We start from the raw sequence: 18,985 nt of genomic DNA, 5'->3' as shown, positions 1-18,985 counted from the left end.
GTATCTTGTGCTCCCTGCATATAATTGATCAACATTAACATTATTATATTACATTAAAAACAGAAATATATAACTTAAATATTATTTTCTTTTTTAATTATATATTTTATATATTATCTGTGATATTAAAAAAAATATTTTTAATCAGCATCATCACTTCAGTCCTCAGTGTCACATGATTTTTTTCTAAAATGCTTATTTGATGCTCAAGAAACATTTCTTATAATTAATAATGTTGAAAAAAGTTGTGAAACTCAATATATTGGGGAAACTGTGATACATATTTTTTCAGGATACTTTAAAGTTTAAAAGAACAGCATTTATTTGAAATAGAAATATTTCGAAACATTATAAATGTCTTTACCCTCAATTAATGCGTCTTTTCTGAATAGTAATTTCTGTCTTTAAAATCTTACTGACCCCATCATTTTAAACATTACCTTTAGGTCAGTGTTCATCCACAAACTAACTGACATCTTATTAATTGTATCACAAGCTATGTTTGCATCCAAAGTTGCGAATTTAACTTACAAGCAAAATTGGAATATCGCATGAAACATTTGCAAATAAAGCACAATTTTTATTGCAATATCCCAAAATATGCATAAAATAAGGTGGGTGGAAACATAGCTATAGTGTTTTAATATGCAAATTTTGCATATTATTATAAATATATTCTGGACTTTGTTATGAAAACATCCATCTTAAATCACCTCTTTTTCAATTGTATATGAAGAGTTCAGATGCAAAAGCCTCTAAATGCCATTTGAAATTTTCTTCTTTAATGATGATTTTTATCAAACTTGTATATTTAAGTTCAGTAATTTCACTTAAATGGCAATGATAATTACCTATTAATTGTTATTTAAATGAAATTACTGAACTTAAATATGCAAGTTTGACAAAAATCATCATTAAAGAAGAAAATTTCAAATGGCATTTAGAGGCTTTTGCATCTGAACTCTTCATATATATATATATATATATATATAACGGTAATCTGCCTCAAGCCTAAATGAACAGAGGCAACATTGTGAGCACTGTCATTGAAAAGACTTCACCTTTCTTCACATACACTCTCACACACAAAGAGTTTGTTGTACCTCTGTTCTCCTTGCTGGGGTAAGTACGTGGGAAGGGCCTGAACTCTTCAGGAGGGGGGAAGTCCTCTATCGGATGGAAGTGAAACTTTGATTCAAAGTCATCTGAAAAGAAGACAAAGACACTTCTGTGAGTTGAAAATAAAAATGCCATGGTAAATCGAATTGCTTTGCAGGTAATCATAAACATACAATTAGCGAAGCATATTGACACTTGTTCCTGTTCATCAGAAGGTAAAAGCCCATTTAGGACTTTAGCTTCATCATTAATGCCGACCTGTAGTCTCACCTAAACTGTGCAGGTGTCCGTTGCGTAGTGAGCTGGGCGGAGCCGACAGTGGGAGAGGAGGAGGGGGCGGAGTCCTAATAGAGAGTTCAGTGTTAGGAGAGCGAGCCGGGGGAGCAGGGGGTGGAGCCATCCGTGGAGCACCTGTCAATCCAAAAATCTTGATAAATTACTACTTACAATTCATTTTAGGTTTTCAGGGTTTCAGTTCAGTTGTTTTTTTTGTTTGTTTTTTTTTTACATTATGTACATATTTAGATGTATATATGTATGATAGATGCCTATATATATTTTTTTTTTTGTAAATGGACTACTGTTCAGAAGTTTGGAGCAATTTCAAATTCAGCTTTGCCATCAAAGGATTAATTACATTTTAAAATATATTAAAATAACAGTTATTTTCACACAATATTATGGTTTTTACTGTACTTTTGTTTTATTTCGTACAAATTTTTCAAACAATCAAAAGCCAACAGTAAATAAAATTGAAATGTAAATTAATGTATTAGATTTTCTCTGAAAACAAGTGTTAGAATCTTATGAATCTTTGTGCTTCTTAGCATAGATTTCTCTTGTTTTAAAGGGATACTCCACCGGGTTTTCATATTAAACTATGTTATTCCCTTAATTAAGACGAGCTGATGCATACCTCTCTCGTCTCAGTGCGTGCACTCTATCGCTCTGTATTGCCGCAAAACTATGTTAGCACTTAGCTTAGCCCAGTGCATTAAATATGGGCCAAAAAGAGAAGTGACAAAACACTTCCTCGTTTTCCCTATTTAAACACAGTTACTCGATTAGTGTAACTTGACCTAGGCTGGTGACACAAAATAAAACGTTGTGTTTTTCTAAGCGTTTTGATGTTTTGATGACTATATTGTATGGCGGAATACCATAAAAAAGTGCTTTAGAGCACTTCAGCTTGGCGCAATAATACCTTCACTCGTGAAAAGTCCTCTTACCGGCTCCCGCTTTGTCGCATGTCACGTTGGCTGCATTGACAGAAATAAGAGGGAGGGGGAGAGCGAGGTATTATTGCGCCAAGTTGAAGTGCTCTACAGCACTTTTTTATGGTATTCCGCCATACAATATAGTCATCAATTTTAAACGCTTAGAAAAACACAACGTTTTATTTTGTGTCACCAGCCTAGGTCGAGTTACACTAATCGAGTAACTGTGTTTAAATAGGGAAAACGAGGAAGTGTTTTGTCACTTCTCTTTTTGGCCCATATTTAATGCACTGGGCTAAGCTAAGTGCTAACATAGTTTTGCGGCAATACAGAGCGATAGAGTGCACGCACTGAGACGAGAGAGGTATGCATCAGCTCGTCTTAGTTAAGGGAATAACATAGTTTAATATGAAAACCCGGTGGAGTATCCCTTTAAGAATGTTTATATTTTTACTGAAATTCCTAAAAAAAACTTACTGACACCAAACTTTTGAAAAGGGAAATGGTGATCCGATACTCAGTATCGGTATCGGTCAGATATGGAACTTTTTTGCTGGATCATGTATCAGTCAGCACAGGAACGATCGAAATTCGATACTGTGCGATACATATGGTTTTTACTGAAGGTTTAGTGCACTATATATTTCAAGTATTCTGAAGCCATATCATTGTTTTATTTGAGGAACAGACAGTAGTATATTTCATTGTTAAATTTACATTGAAATAAAATGTTCAATACACACAATATATACTCTTTGTGCTCTGTTATGAACATTTCATTGTAGGAGTGAGGCTGGAGTGAGGCTTGCATGTAACTCCAAGTTGCATCATCATGCATCTGGGATTCACATTAGCACTTTTGTGCCGCTCTGTGTTAGAGCCTTTCATGTCACGTGTGTGTGTGTGAGTGTATGTGTAGTTCAGGTATGCCCTACATTATGAAAACATGAAAAAGTGGTATGGAGCCATCCCTACTTTTGAATGGTAGTGTATATGAAGAGTTCAGATGCAAAAGCCTCTAAATGCCATTTGAAATTTTCTTCTAGAATGATCATTTTTATCAAACTTGTATATTTAAGTTCAGTAATTTCACTTAAATGGCAATTCATAGGTAATCTTCATTGTCATTTAAGTGAAATTACTGAACTTAAATATATAAGCTTGATAAAAATGATCATTTTAGAAGAAAATTTCAAATGGCACTTAGAGGCTTTTGCATCTGAACTCTTCATATATACAATATTTGCAAATATATACAACAAAGATCTTCTACCTGCAAATCGTGGCACAGCAGGGGGGCGCCTACTGGGTGCACCACAGGGGTAGGACGGTGGCAAAGGTGGTACGCTGGGCCTGTATGTAGGTGAAGGCATGGGAGATACTTTCTGAGGTAGCGGAGGAGGTGCTGAGGAGGGGTGACTGGGAGGAAACAAAGCAGGAAGAGGAGGGGGAGGGAGAGGAGGTCCTAATGTACTGTCCTTCATTTCTAACTGGGGCGGAGGGAAGAAGACTCCAGATGAGCGGTTAGGGTGCGAAGATGGAGGTGGTGGAGGAGGCGGTGGGTAGAAGACACCAGATGACCTGTCGGGCACCGAGGAGGGAGGGATTGATGGAGGCGGTGGAGGGGGCGGAGGGTAGAAGACACCCGATGATCTGTCAGGAAGTGAGAACAGAGGAACCGAGGGAGGCAGTGGAGGAGGTGGAGTTGTGGGCATGGGAATGGAGTGTGATTGGACAGGTAACCAAGTGGGTTTGGCCATTTGAGGAGGAGGGGGTGGGGGCGGGCCGGAGGGCAGAGAAGGAGGTCTATTATTGGGTCGCTCCTGAGGAGGAGGTGGAGGAGGGGCAGAGGAAGGAGGAGTAGACGATAGTTTAAAAGTAGGATGTGTAGTTTGGCTGGGGGAGGGCGGAGCTGTGTATGAGGAAATAGGCCGAGCTCTAGACAGTGAGGAGGTTCTCTCCAAAGGCCTGTGGGAAGGGGAAAGATCAGGGGCGCTTCCTCTGAAACCATCTCCTTGTGATGGAGGGTTCCAGAGAGGCTGCTTCAGGCTGGCGGTAGAGCCGGAACGAGACACTGAAACACAAACACGTCATGTCCAAAAAGTCATTCAAAAAATTTTACAGCACTGAAATACTTTATTCAGCATGATAATAAATAGATCTGACTTCAATACCCGGGTTGTGAGGTGGCAGTTTCTCTCTTTGTCCGACTGGTTTGAGCACAGGAAATCCTCCAGCAAACAGACCACCCAGAGTTGGACCCACTGCAGATGGAGTAGATCCTGTTGTGTTTGCAGAATTCCCAGCAGACACATTTCTTCCACCGTCATCTACGCTATTCACTTTAGGTTCTGCAAATACACACATCACCATTATGTTTACAGCCAATGCACCAAGTATGTTCCTGGATCTATCGTATATTGTACATTATCACACATAATATAGTGTAGGTTTTTTGTGCAATTTAGGAGGGTCTGTCTTTAAAAGAAAGTGAGTGTTGTAACTTATTTAAAATGCACAGTAAGCAATTTTTGAAAAACACTGTTGATATTTGAAAATGACACCCAAACAAACACACCCCTACCCAAAGACACACTATGCAACACAGGAAACAGGAAATTGCCTGCGCAAGGATGGATAAATCAGCTTTGATTCAACAACAACAATAGCATTTCTTGGTTCGAACATACCGTAGCAAAACAAATGTTACTCACGTATCGAACATAAACAAAGCAACCCTGACCTCAGTTTTCAGGACTCCCCAGAAATGTTATTGGAAAGCTATTCCAATATTAATGCAAGTCCTCGTCTCATCGTAACCCTTTTTTTGCCAAATATATTTCTTTGACATTTTCCTCTTTGTTAATATCTTGACAATCTGTCTTTCTACAAATGTCCCGTTCACTCACTCTCTCTCTCCTATTGCTATTTGGTAGAGCCAGACCGATTTGTCGGCATGCCAATATTATCGGCCGATATTAGGCATTTTCCAAACTATCGGTATCGGCAGTTATAATGGCCGATAAATTAGTATTTCAAAAATAAAATAAAAACGGACGAAACACGCTTCAATCATGTCATGAGTGTTGGAGTTGTATAGTTTGTCCACCAGAGGGCACTCTACACCGTCCCTGTTGGCAACACTCGTGTATAACGCGCCACACATCCTACAACCTGCTGATCCTGGGGTGCGTTTCCCGAAAGCATCGTTAGCCAACTATGGTCGCAAGTTCCGTCGTTATCTGTATAGTTTGAGTCGGTGTTTCCCGAAACCATCGTTCCAACGAACATTCGCAAACAGCATCGCAAAGTTGGGTGGTTTGAACGACAGCTCTTGGCCTGTGGTTTGAGGCATCGTTTCTATATTGCATGACATTTGGAGGTAATAAATCCTTATCTTGAGCAAAATAAGCAAGCTGACATTCAGTACAACCGGTGCCTTTTATCTCACAAATACGTCGAGAAACAGATCCGTGGTCTGCTGGTGAAGCAAGCCGAGCTGTTGGATCGGCGCTCAACGCTTGAAGCATCACGCGCCGATGCTCACAAATCAGTGGTTAGTAACGTTAACTCTTTGACTCCGACTTCGTCTACTCCGTGTGTTCCTCTGCCCAGGAGGACGCGATCATCTCGGGCTTCATTCACTCCGGCACCGAAACAACAACATGGACCATGGATCACACAGCGGAAGACACGAGACAGGACCAGAGCTACCTCTCCGCCCCTCCCGGTCTTCGAGATCTCCACTAGGAACCGCTTTTCCCCTCTTCGCGAGCCGGAACGCGATGACGCCGTGATCATCGGCACATCCATGGTCCGTCATGTCCGCGCTACCTCGGGTAAAGGTAAGGTGCGCACTCACGGCTTTCCTGGTGCTCGTGTTCTTGATGTCGCTGCACAGGTTCCCGAGATCCTGAACGAGGACGAACGCGTCGGATCTGTTGTGCTGCACGCGGGAGCGAACGACATCAGGCTGCGGCAGACGGAGGTTCTGAAGAAGGACTACAGGAGCCTGATCGAGACGGTACTCAGCACAGCGCCTAAAGCAATGATCATCGTGTCTGGACCGCTTCCCACGTACAGACAAGGACAGGAAAGGTTCAGTAGACTATTTGCATTAAATGAATGGTTAATGTCATTGTGTAATGAACAGAAACTGCTCTTTGTAAATAATTGGCATCTGTTTTGGGAGAGACCCAGGCTGTACCGTGCAGATGGACTCCACCCCAGCAGAATCGGAGCTGCTGTTCTGTCGGACAACATCTCCAAGACGTTACGGACCAGATGACTAGTAAGTCAAAGTCCAAATCACAGCCTTTGCTGTCCAAACTTAACTAATATGCATAGTGTGGAACATTATATAGAAACTCACTGTGTATTCCTCGTTTAGTGAAGCCAAACAATAAATCTAGTGCAGGATCTAGCAAAAATCTTATTTTAATTAAACCAGAAAATCTAAATATCAGTGAACAAAAACAATTTCTAAAGCTAGGTCTCCTAAACATTAGATCGCTCACACCTAAGGCGGTTATTGTAAATGAAATGGTCACAGATAATAATTTCGATGTTCTGTGCCTTACTGAAACTTGGCTTAAATCAAATGAGTATTTCGGTCTAAATGAATCTACTCCGTCAGGAAACTATTATAAACATGAGCCTCGTCTAGTCGGTCGTGGCGGCGGTGTTGCGACAATATATAAAGATATTTTTAATATTACTCAGAAAACAGGTCACAGGTTTAATTCATTTGAAGTTCTTGTGCTAAATGTTACGCTCTTAGATGTAAGAAGGAAATCCATATTATCTCTAGCCCTGGCTACTGTATATAGACCTCCAGGGCCATATGCTGAATTCCTAATAGAGTTCACAGACTTTCTCTCGGATCTATTGGTGATTGTCGATAAAGCAATAATTGTTGGAGATTTTAACATACACGTAGATAATACAAATGATGCTTTAGGGGCTGCGTTTACAGACTTATTAAACTCCTTTGGGGTCAAACAAAACGTCAGTGGTCCCACTCATCGTCTAAATCATACACTAGATTTAATTATATCATATGGAACCATTCCAACTGATATAGATATTATACCGCAAAGCGATGATGTCAATGATCATTACATGGTGACTTGCATAATACGTACTGCTGAAATATGTCATGTTGCGCCACGTTATAGACCAGGCAGAACAATCCTTCCAACCACTATAGATGTATTCTCAAATAGCTTACCTGATCTATCTGCTAAGTGAACCCAAACAAACAGATGAATTAGAGGAAATAACTAGCAGTTTAAGCACCATTTTCACTAGTACATTAGATATTGTTGCACCAATTAGATTAAAAAAGGTTAGAGAGAAAACTAAAGCACCATGGTACAACAGGGCTACGCATGCTATCAAGAGAGAAACTCGCAACTCAGAGCGTAAATGGAAACAAACTAATTTAGAGGTCTTTAGAATCGCATGGAAAGACAGCATGTCACGTTATAAAAAGACACTAAAAATAGCCAGGGCTGAGCATCTCCGCAAACTAATCGAAAATAACCAAAATAATCCAAGGTTTTTATTTAACACCGTGGCTAGACTAACAAATAAACAGACATCACCAGAGCAAAATATACCGTTACAGTTTAGTAATAAATAATAATAATAACTTTAATTTATATAGCGCCTTTCAAAGTACCCAAGGACGCTTAACAAAGGACATGAAATGGGAAGGGGGGAGTTAAGGAGGAGGCACGGGGCCGAGGCAGCTAGAGCCCAAAGGCCTCAGTGAAGAGGTGTGTTTTGAGTTGATTTTTGAATGTTGAGAGTGATGAGGCAGAGCGGATCTCGTGGGGAAGTTTGTTCCAAAGTGACGGAGCACCAACGCAGAAAGCTCTATCACCAAATGTCTTAAGCCTGGACTTAGGGACAACAAGCAAGTTCTTGTCAGAAGAACGCAGGGACCGTGACGGAGTGTAGGAATGGAGAAGATCAATAATGTACTGGGGTGCAAGTCCATGTAGGGACTTGTATGTCAGGAGGAGGATTTTATATTTGATGCGAAAAACTTGAGCTGTATTGAGCGGGGAGAAAGAGCTCAAGTTTTTGAGCTAGTATCAAAAGCAAAGGCCACAACCTGCAAACATGATCCTATGCCGACAGCCTTGGTTAAGGCATGTCTTCCAACTCTGGGTCCAACACTGGTCAACATCATTAACACCTCGCTGTCATCTGGGATGGTCCCCACCAGCTTCAAAACTGCTGTGGTGATCCCTAAACTTAAAAAACCGGGCCTGAACCAAGACGACTTAAACCATTACCGTCCTATCTCAAACCTACCTTTCATATCTAAGTTATTGGAAAGGGCTGTGGCTTCCCAACTTAACCATCACATGCTACAGCACAATCTCTACGAGCCTTTTCAATCTGGTTTCAGGACACATTTTCAGGACACATCGGTTTTTAGTAGTAATGATTTTATGAATTACTTCAATGAGAAAATAGAAAGCATCCGAAACACAATTATAAATGTACAATCCTCTATGGTGTCTTATGATTCAGCTTCAATTACCGCTTTACAACGATTATTATTATTATTATTATTATTATTATTATTATTATTAGATCCAATACCCACTAAACTACTGAAAGAATTATTACCTGTAGTGGAAGAGCCTCTCCTCAATATTATTAACTCGTCTTTATCTTAAGGTCATGTTCCAAAAATATTCAAGCTGGCCGTAATAAAACCTCTCATTAAGAAACCGCAATTAGATACAAATAACTTAGCAAATTACAGACCCATTTCAAATCTTCCATTCATGTCCAAAATACTAGAAAAAGTTGTGTCCGCTCAATTGTGCTCTTTTTTGCAAGAAAATGATATCTATGAAAAATTCCAGTCAGGATTCAGACCGCATCATAGTACAGAAACTGCGCTAGTTAAAATTACAAATGATTTACTTTTAGCTTCTGACCAAGACTGTATCTCAATACTAGTCCTACTTGATCTTAGCGCTGCGTTCGACACTATAGATCATAAAATACTCTTGGATCGACTACAAAACTACACTGTACTTGTACTTATCGGACCATTATCATTTTGTCTGTTTAAATGGGGAAAAATCAAAGATAACGTCTGTAGACTATGGAGTACTGCAAGGATCGGTTTTAGGCCCTCTGCTATTCTCAATATATATGCTGCCACTTGGTAATATTATAAGAAAACATGGAATTAATTTCCACTGTTACGCTGACGACACTCAATTATATATTTCATCACGACCAGATGAAAACACTAACTCATCTAAATTGACAGAGTGTCTCAAAGATATAAAATGCTGGATGACGCGTAATTTCCTGCTATTATATTCAGATAAAACGGAGGTATTACTTATTGGTCCAAAAAACTACTCACAAAACCTCTCACAATACAACTTTAATATAGACGGATGTCCTGTTACTTTATCCACTACAGTAAAAGACCTGGGTGTTATACTAGACTGCAACTTGTCTTTCGAAAATCATATTTCATATGTTACAAGAACAGCCTTTTTCAACCTTAGAAACATTGCTAAGCTACGTAACAAGGCTTCTGGTCATTCCTAGGATATCTAAGTCCACTAAAGGAGGGAGGGCGTTCTCACATTTAGCTCCAAAACTCTGGAATAGCCTTCCCGATACGGTCCGAGGCTCTGACTCGCTGACACAGTTTAAAACTAGATTAAAGACGCATCTCTTTAGTCAAGCATTCACATAATGCTTACCTTTTAGTCCTTTGTTATGCCATACGGAACCGTTTTGCCACTGAAACGCATTACCGCGACAGTGGGGGTCGACAGACTTAGTCAAATGGGTCGGCGCGTATGGTTGGGTTGCGGAGAGTTTGGGTTGCGGAGAGTTTGTGAGATAGTGGTTTTCTAACACCGACTCCCGTATAATGGAAATCATTATGAACATCAGCTATGCTAATTATCTCCCATCTTCCTTTCTGCTGTTATCTCGGGGCGTTCGTCAGGTCCAGTTTTGTGTCCAGCCTCTCACGGTGATTTCGGATGGCCCAACGCCTGTGATGAGAGGACCAGCGCCTGTGAAGAGACGACTCAACGCCGGCGATACGTTATGGTGCCGTTTTATATATACACAATATTTATATTTAATATTTATATATAAACAAAATGAATGTTAGCCAGAGCAGAACTGGCCCCCGACTGAGCCTGGGTTCTCCCAAGGTTTTTTTCTCCATCCAATCTGATGGAGTTTTGGTTCCTTGCCACTGTCGCCTTGCTTTTGCCTTGCATAGTCGGGGTTATTTAATATTTAACAATATTATTGATCTGTGTTGTACTACTTTCATGTTATCACTGTGAAGCTGCTTTGATACAATCTGTATTGTGAAAAGCGCTATATAAATAAATGTGACTTGACTTGACTTTTATTTAGTCTTTTAGTTTGTCAAAAGATTTGAAGTAACGTGTTTGAAGAGTGCGCATGTGCGAACGTGCTCTACTATGTAAGAACGAGCCAAATATTGAGTCTGGTAATAAAGCAGAACAACTGAGAACAATTAGAAATAGTCCTCAGATGACATGTCTGTAATTTATATTAAAAAATCTAGCGTTAATTGGATCTCAAACAGTTTCATTAAAAGTAGTTATTACTCCACCACGTGCAAAAACAACGTGGTTGAACGATACTTTGCGACAGTGGGTTTCGGGAAACAGTCGTGACTAGCTAGTTGATTTTTGCAACGATGCATCGTACTATGGTAGTGAAACAGTGAACTATGTCGTCGTACGGGAAACGCACCCCAGGTTGGTAACTTATAAGGCAATGTAGTAGGGACTAATTATTATTTTATTTATCAGAACTTTAATATATTTTGATGTTCCTATGTTCTGTTGTGACAATAAAAGAAACAAGTTTGTTTTTAAAATGCATTATCATATTATTTTAGTTAAAACTCATAAATAACTACAAATAACTAATGTTAGGGAAATCTGTTAATGTTTTGTTGCGTGTTTCTGAAAAAAAAAAATATATACTGTATATATATCGACTGATATATCGGAATGTCAGATTTTAAAACCAACAAATATTTGTATATCGGCCTTCACAATCCTTTATCACTCGGGCTCTATTTGGCTACAATTGTTGTGGTGATCAGTCGAATCCACTTCTTTTTTCTCTAATTTACACTGCCAGGACTATGTACAAACACTTTTTTCAGGCTCACACACATAACAAAAATTAAATATTCACAAAATTGTTTGTTTGAGTGTTGATTTCAATTTTCAACAGGGTTTCTCAGAAATCACTTACTGCACCTTTGTGTAGATTCTAATGAGTTTCACTGTCCCTTTAGTTTTCTCTGCAAAACAGGAATTGCAAGCTGAAGTGAACCAATGACTTTTTTGTGAGCATGGCATGTCCTGAGCATAAAGTATACCGCTGTCCTTTGCAATAAAGAGGAAGACAAGGAGCATTGTCACCCTTCAGTTTCTGTGTGATCCTCACTCCAGTACATAAGGTCTTGCCCCTTTATCTACCACTGTGTATTTCCATATCGATGTCTGCACATGAGAGCTTTGAAGTGTGAGAACCCACTGACTATAGACCTTGAGCTCAAATATAGCTCTGCCACTGATAAGCTCTTGCAACTTATCAGCCATTCAGACTTTCTCTGACGCCTGGTTTTCTCTTCATCCTTACTCTTTCTGTCTCAAACTCCTTCAGTTTAATTTTCACGAGAGTATACAGGTTCTCATGCTGGTACAAAGCTCTCATCCTAAATCAACAACTGTTGAAAATGAATAAGCAATGCAGGTATCTATGGTTGATTGCACCAATAAACAACATTCCAGTGTTGCCATCATACAGCAGATATATGCCAAATCAGATCATCAGGAAATGAACCTTAAATAGTATCAGTTTAGTATTTATATTTCCAATGCTTGCAAACAGACAGATTGTTGCCAAGTGACTCATTTCACCTGATCTTTTGTTACATCATAGGGTTCTGAATTGAAAATTGAGCTTCTGTGAATGAAATAGATTTTAACTCACTGTCAAAGACTGGTGCGCTTCTGTCTTTAACCTGTGTGACCTTTTTCAGCCTCGTCCCCTTCTGAATGTCAGACAAAAGTGCACCGCGACCTGCTCCCTCAGAACGCTGGACTTTAGGAGGGTCTGACTGTAAAAGACAGAGGAAAAAAAGTCGCAAATTAATTCATTTTGTGCAATTCTAATGAGCTGCAATATGCCTTTAGTTACCTCTGCTATGGTTTTTCACAGTATCCCATGATACACCAAAATAAAACTCAAACTGAATAACAACAAATAGTCTAATCTAATCATGTACAGATTCTAGCATGACTAAATGATATGTAAAACAGCATAACATGGGTATGACTTTTTGAACTCCACTGACTTTCACTGTATAGACATATTTTATAAAATGTCATCTTTGTTGTTCCAGAGAAGAAAACAAAAAGTCATACAGGTTTGGAACAATGAACATAAGGGTGAGCAAGTGAGTCACAGTTTTTACTTTTAGGGGGAACTTTCCCATTAATGTTGGTTTCAAATGTGCATTTTAAATTGTTCAAAAATATCATTAGTGTGCACATGCATTAAACAAGAAAGTCAAATCTGAACATGTGACACCTGTGCTGTATATCCCTGAGTGTGTAATTTTATCTCTTATTAATAATGTAAATCTGGCCAGGTGGTTGCCAGGAGGAACTGGGTAACAGTTACAAAGAGAATGACAGACAAAGAGACAAAGCAACACAAAGATGGAGAAAAAAAGAGCTATTATGTACATAATGTTTAGACTCTGATGTACTATTACATTAACAGGTATCTATGTGTGTGTGTGTGTGTGTGTGTGCTGATCTCACTTGTGCAAGAGCTGCAGCAGGTGGGGGTGGGGGTGCTGGGGGAGGTGGTGGAGGAGGGACAGGCATTGCTTAGGAACCTGAAACAAAGGCATAACACATGTTAAAGCACATACAGTTACAGTATTACTGTGACCCTCACAAACCAGACAACACTTGTAAAACAGATAATTAAATCAATATTATATCTAATATATATATATATATATATATATATATATATATATATTGTTTGTAATACAGTGATTCAATTAATGCAATTTGAAAATGCTCATTTACAGGTAAAGCTCCAGCTAAACACAAGTGTTAAAGAATTTTATGGTGGTTTCGACATGACAAAGCGATCTCCCCCACATTCCCCTCTATCTTCATGAGTCATCTACATGTTCCTCTTGGCAGGAAATGTGTCCATCACAAGATGCAGCCAACAGGAACCCTCCCTTCTCTTTTAGGAAAACCAATCTCCTGCTTCCACAATAAGCTTACACCCTGAACTAGGGCTATCTCTCACATATTAACACTGAACTTGTCTTTTAAAAGGATTAGGCATAAAAATGATCTCAGATCAGAGTGAAGTGGAACCTTATCAAGAGCTGGTAGTCTCTGGAGAATACAATGGAGTCTGTTGTTTGAGGAAAAAAGTTGCCCAACTTCTGGCGAGCCAAACAGCCAATCAGAGATATGGTTTGAGAAATAGAAACATGCTAAACACAGCTGAGAAATGTAGAAAGAATTTAGTTAATATGTTAATTTCCAGGAATGTTTATTCTTGCCAAAAAGGGAAACATTGTGTTATTGTTCTACTGCTGGAAGCAGAAAATGACAAGTTGAAGCATTGAGGGGAACTCTAATGTCAAATTGATGTTGATCATTAATAGGTAAAATCCCAACATTGTTTAAGAGTCACATGAGGAATTCCGCTATTCATTATTTGACCTCTTTCATGATATGATTGTCCAAGATATTGTGGTTTACATTTCATCCAGCAGCACAGCTCTTAACAACTCTCTCCCTCCCTCTCTCTCTCTCTCTCTCTCTCTCTCTCTCTCTCTCTCTCTCTCTCTCTCTCTCTCTCTCTCTCTCTCTCTCTCTCTCTCTCTCTCTCTCTCTCTCTCTCTCTCTCTCTCTCTCTCTCACTCACTCTAGAGTCCCATTAACAGCTTTCCCATGATGTTGACACACAGCTGGTCCACCCATGTGGGAACAGAGACATGCTGTATAATATCTGGCCAGTGTTAGAATAACTATTCTGTTTGTGAGCATAATTCATACACTGGTCAAACGTTTGGAAACATTACTATTTTTATAAGTCTCTCATGCTCATCAATAAGCCTCCATTAATTTGATCAAAAACACAGAAAAAAAATTATATTGTGAAATATGATTAAAATTAAAAATAATGGTTTTCTATTTAAATATATTTTAAAATATATTTTATTTATGTAATGCAAAGCTGAAAATGTTATCAGCCATTACTGATCCTTCAGATATATTCTAATATGCTGATCTATAATCAATGTTGGAAACAGCTGTGCTGTTTATATTTTTTAATAACCTGTGATACTTTTTTCAGGATTCTTATATGAATAAAAAGTGTAAAAGAAAAGAAAAAAAGAACAGCATTTGTTTAAAATGGAAATATTTTGTAACAAATACATTTTCTTTTCTTTTTAATAATAATACTTTTATTCAGCAAGGATGTTAAATTGGTAGAAAGTTACAGTGGCCGAGAGAGCTCATCGCGCTGCAACCTGATGAAGACGCATGCAAATACAAAAAAAAAACAAAAACGTGTGCAAATATAAAAACGCATGGAAATACAAAAAAACATCCGCAAATTCAGAAAAAAACATCTTCATCAGTTCCACAACACACGTGTGCTCCAAGTACTCACAACACAACCAAATACAGAAACGCGCTGCAAATAACACGGTCCACAACGGAAATGTTTCCGGGGAACCAAATAAGTGACGGACCCGACTGGGACGTGGTCATAGCCATAGATATGTATATAAAGGCTAGATATGTTACGGCGGAGTTTCCATCGTCATCACCGGCGGCCATCTTGTCACAGACAAGCTGATGTAAGATGAGTGGTCAGCACGAACACAAATACTCTTATCTCGTTGAAATCTTAATGGATTTACAAACGGTTTTGGTTTCTTACAAACGTTATTAACGTGGCTATAATTATCTGGATGATTATTTATTTATACACTTTTTATTCATAAGTATGCATTGTCATAACTACATCTCTGACGTTTATAACAAAACAAATCGTTTGAAAATCGGTAGAAAATTGAGCAAGTTATGGTCATTTAAATAGTACATGTACCATTAACACAATGTTACGAGTGAGCGAGCTACCTGTGACAAGATGGCCGCCAGGTGCAGACGTCGACCTCCATTGGCCAGCAGCGTGGACGACATATCTAGCCTTTATATACATATCTATGGTCATAGGCTAGCATACACAAGACGTGCTTACCTTTCTTTTACTGTCTATGGTGCTTACAGCAAAAAACCTTTATTGACAAGAAGTCAAAGCCTATCCACAAGTTTCCTACGCCCCATGAGGCCTTGCGTCAAAAGTGGGCGCGACTTCCGGTTCGAAGTAAACAAAGCGCGATTTGACATGCTTGACACTCGTTCATTCAACAGTTGACGGTCATTCAAGTTATTGCGATCCAAACTAGCTAACGATGTGGGAACACAACCTCAACGGAATTCAGTAACAGTGCTATATAATAACAGTAGCCTACCTTTACCCTCCGCAATAGTTGATTGGGAGTATTATAATAACATTATTAATAATCAATACTCATCAAGGCATGGTGAGAGACAGTTGTGTGAGCTGACAAACAATTAAAATAAAAAACACACACTTAGTCATTGTGCTTTGGAGTTTATTCAAAATTATAAATGAATGTGCTGCTTGAATACATTAACTGGCACATTTGGTATTCTGTCAACACAGGTTTTGATCCTGAGTTTAGGTGTAACATCAGTAGCGAACAGCCAAACACATGCTGATAGAGTTTATAGAATATTAAGAATTTAAACAAATGTACACAGGAAGATTCGTTGTCTTTTGGGAGGTGATGGAAACTACAGTCGTTGGCAGGATCAGAGACGGGCTCTGGCAGGATCACTCTGATTTCGTTTTCAGCTCAAAACAATCACGTTTAAGCCACTGAATTAGTTTAGTCCGGTTATACATACAACCGCGAACAGAACATGTTGCCCCTGAGCTCCGTAACGACATCTCTCATAAAGATTTGCGTCTTTAAATAGTAAAATAATTCTCCGAAAAACAGCTAGCCTCTTGGCTAACTAACACACAAAATACCATTGGAATGCTACTTCCGCCGCGTCACCGGAAGTTTCACCCACTTTATTTTTTACAGGAGCGCCCCTCGGAAACTTGTGGATATTTTTTTTATAAATAAACTATACTATTAAAATAATATTGTATATATAAATAATATTATAATATTATAATTTTTGTATAGTTCGTCTATACTCCTTGCTTACTCAAAATTCTACTTTATTTTATTTAATTTCTTTTGACTTTTCCCCGCAAAACAGAGATTCAAATTATTATGACATACAACTTGTGTACAATATACAACATGTGTTAACAATATGTTCAATGTCATCACAATACAAATGAGAAAAGAACAATGATCTGAAAACTAAACTAAATAAATAAAAAAAAGATCTAGAAGAACATGAAGGCAAGATATTAATGTATACATCAGTTACACTATACAAATAGTTTCATTTTATGTTTAAATTTTCATAAGAAAAGTTTCCTAAAAATGTTAGGTAATGTATGGCACTGACATACAGATATATAAAACTGATATTTTAACAGATTTTTATAAAGTAAAAATAAAAAATAAATAATTTATTTGCAACCTTTATGTTAATCATTATATTTCTGTCATCAGAACAGCTAGACAGCTGATGGACAAAGTGCTGCGTTGTCATAGGAACAGGAACATCCTAGGTAAAAATAATTACATTACATTGTCTGTTGTTGCTCCCTTCATCAAGTTCCAAACGGCTACATAAATGACACACTAGTGTCATGCTCACGCCAAATTCCCACTTGAGGAGCTTTGCCGTCTGCCCTTTGAAGGGAGTAGGGCATAGAGAAGCTCACGAGCAATAAGAAAGTCCTAGTTGGGTCCGTCACTTATTTGGTTCCCCGGAAACATTTCCGTTGTGCTCTGTGTTACTTGCAGCGTTTCTGTATTTGGTTGTGTTGTGAGGTTTTACAGCGCGTTTTGTGTATTTGGTTGTGTTGTGAGTACTTGGAGTACACGTGTGTTGTGGAACTGAAGATGTTTTTATTAATTTGCGGATGTTTTTTTGTATTTGCATGCGTTTTTATATGGGCTATATGCAAATATAGGCAAATAAGTTCTGAATTTGACGCAGGATGCTCGTCCATTTCCGGTTGTGGAGATTTAAGCGGAGGAGAACCAAGGAAAACGGGATTATCGCAGAATCTTCACAATTTACTGTCCTCCCGTCTTTGAAACGAAACGTACATACGTTTAGATGTAATTTTATATATAGTTATGTTTATTTAATATAATTTTAAAAAGAAGCATAAACACAACGAAGGGTGTCTGTTTTATCTGTTTTTGTGACTAACGTTTCTTTATTATAACCATGAAGTATAAAAATTCAATATAAATTCTTGGTATTGCATTGGACTCTACGATCGGCGGAAGTTATCGAGCATCCTTAATCCTTCACCGGAAATACCGCCGTGCATAGAGCCCATTTGCACACGTTTTTTTTGTATTTGCATGCGTCTTCTTTAGGTTGCAACACGTTGAACTCTCTCGGCCACCGTAGAAAGTGATAGTAGCCTACTACAGATATTTCAAAATACAACAAAATATTTGTATGAAGTTGTAGCCTATCTATTGAATAAATGTCGTTTAACTTATATGCCGTTATTCATCAATGAATCCTGAAAAAGTATCACAGGTTCCAAAAAAAAAAAAAATATTGGAACACATACATTCCAACATTGATAATAACTAAGTATCTAATCAGCATATTAGAATGATTTCTGAATCCAGATACTATACGAAACTCATTCGAAGAGCTGTGAAATTACCAGGCTGTTTTAAGGCTCTGTCATTGACATTGACAGGCTCTGTCACCAACAGTGTCCAGCTGCAACGCACTAGTAGTCTTAACTAAACACAACGGTAGTGGTTCACTGTTAACTACTATAATGTAGTTTTTAGAGGCTACATTACCTTAGTTAGTGGTTTAGAAAGTTGAACTTTCGTGCGTTGTTCTGTTCCAGTGGACGCAGGGTGTCAGAGTCCAGTCGCGGCGCGAGGCTGGGTCCGCATAGCGCGCCGCTGCGCTGACCTGACCCTCGAGATACAGTTACTGCTCGTGTTATAATTAGGAAGACGCCGAGGACGCAGTCTGTACGGTTTCACGACGATTATTTTTGTCAAATTTTCCCTTAAGTACGATACGAACCGCACAAAAAGTAAAAAATACAGGTCAAACTATATTTGAAGACAACATTTGGATTATCCTCCACTTGGTAAAAAAAAAAAAAGTCCACTGGAAATGTTTGATTTTTAAAAATACTTCGTGAATCGTGACTTTCCAAAAGCTGTCCTCCTTTTCTCGGCTAGGAATTTATGTGAGAACTGAACTGTACGCGTCGCGCACCCTTGCAGTCCGCCTGTTGCGTCCAGGGTGCACGCGCAATGCGAGCGC

The 18,985-nt window shown here is 38.7% G+C and overlaps 1 protein-coding gene across 2 annotated transcripts in view; it reads right to left on the bottom strand.

Annotated features, from left to right (window-relative positions):
- wipf3 (WAS/WASL interacting protein family member 3) overlaps positions 1–18,985 on the bottom strand; it is a 20,189-nt gene extending 1,204 nt beyond the window's left edge. Inside the window, exons 1-7 of one of the 2 annotated variants that reach the window (XM_039678901.2) lie at positions 18,505–18,985; positions 13,223–13,299; positions 12,387–12,513; positions 4,511–4,687; positions 3,610–4,410; positions 1,390–1,530; positions 1,104–1,205 (exon numbers count right to left, since the gene is read on the bottom strand). In XM_039678901.2, the coding sequence (XP_039534835.2) occupies positions 1,104–1,205; positions 1,390–1,530; positions 3,610–4,410; positions 4,511–4,687; positions 12,387–12,513; positions 13,223–13,288 (1,414 nt within the window). In that variant the 5' untranslated portion in view covers positions 13,289–13,299; positions 18,505–18,985. Of the gene's footprint in view, positions 1–1,103; positions 1,206–1,389; positions 1,531–3,609; positions 4,411–4,510; positions 4,688–12,386; positions 12,514–13,222; positions 13,300–13,801; positions 14,126–18,504 lie in introns of those variants that run through there. The other variant, XM_089122673.1, reaches the window with a different exon arrangement.

Source organism: Pimephales promelas, chromosome 18 (assembly GCF_988280905.1).
Source record: "Pimephales promelas chromosome 18, fPimPro1.hap1.1, whole genome shotgun sequence".
NCBI lineage: Eukaryota > Metazoa > Chordata > Actinopteri > Cypriniformes > Leuciscidae > Pimephales > Pimephales promelas.
Note: the sequence above shows the minus strand (reverse complement) of the source record. Positions and strands in the feature narration are given on the sequence as shown.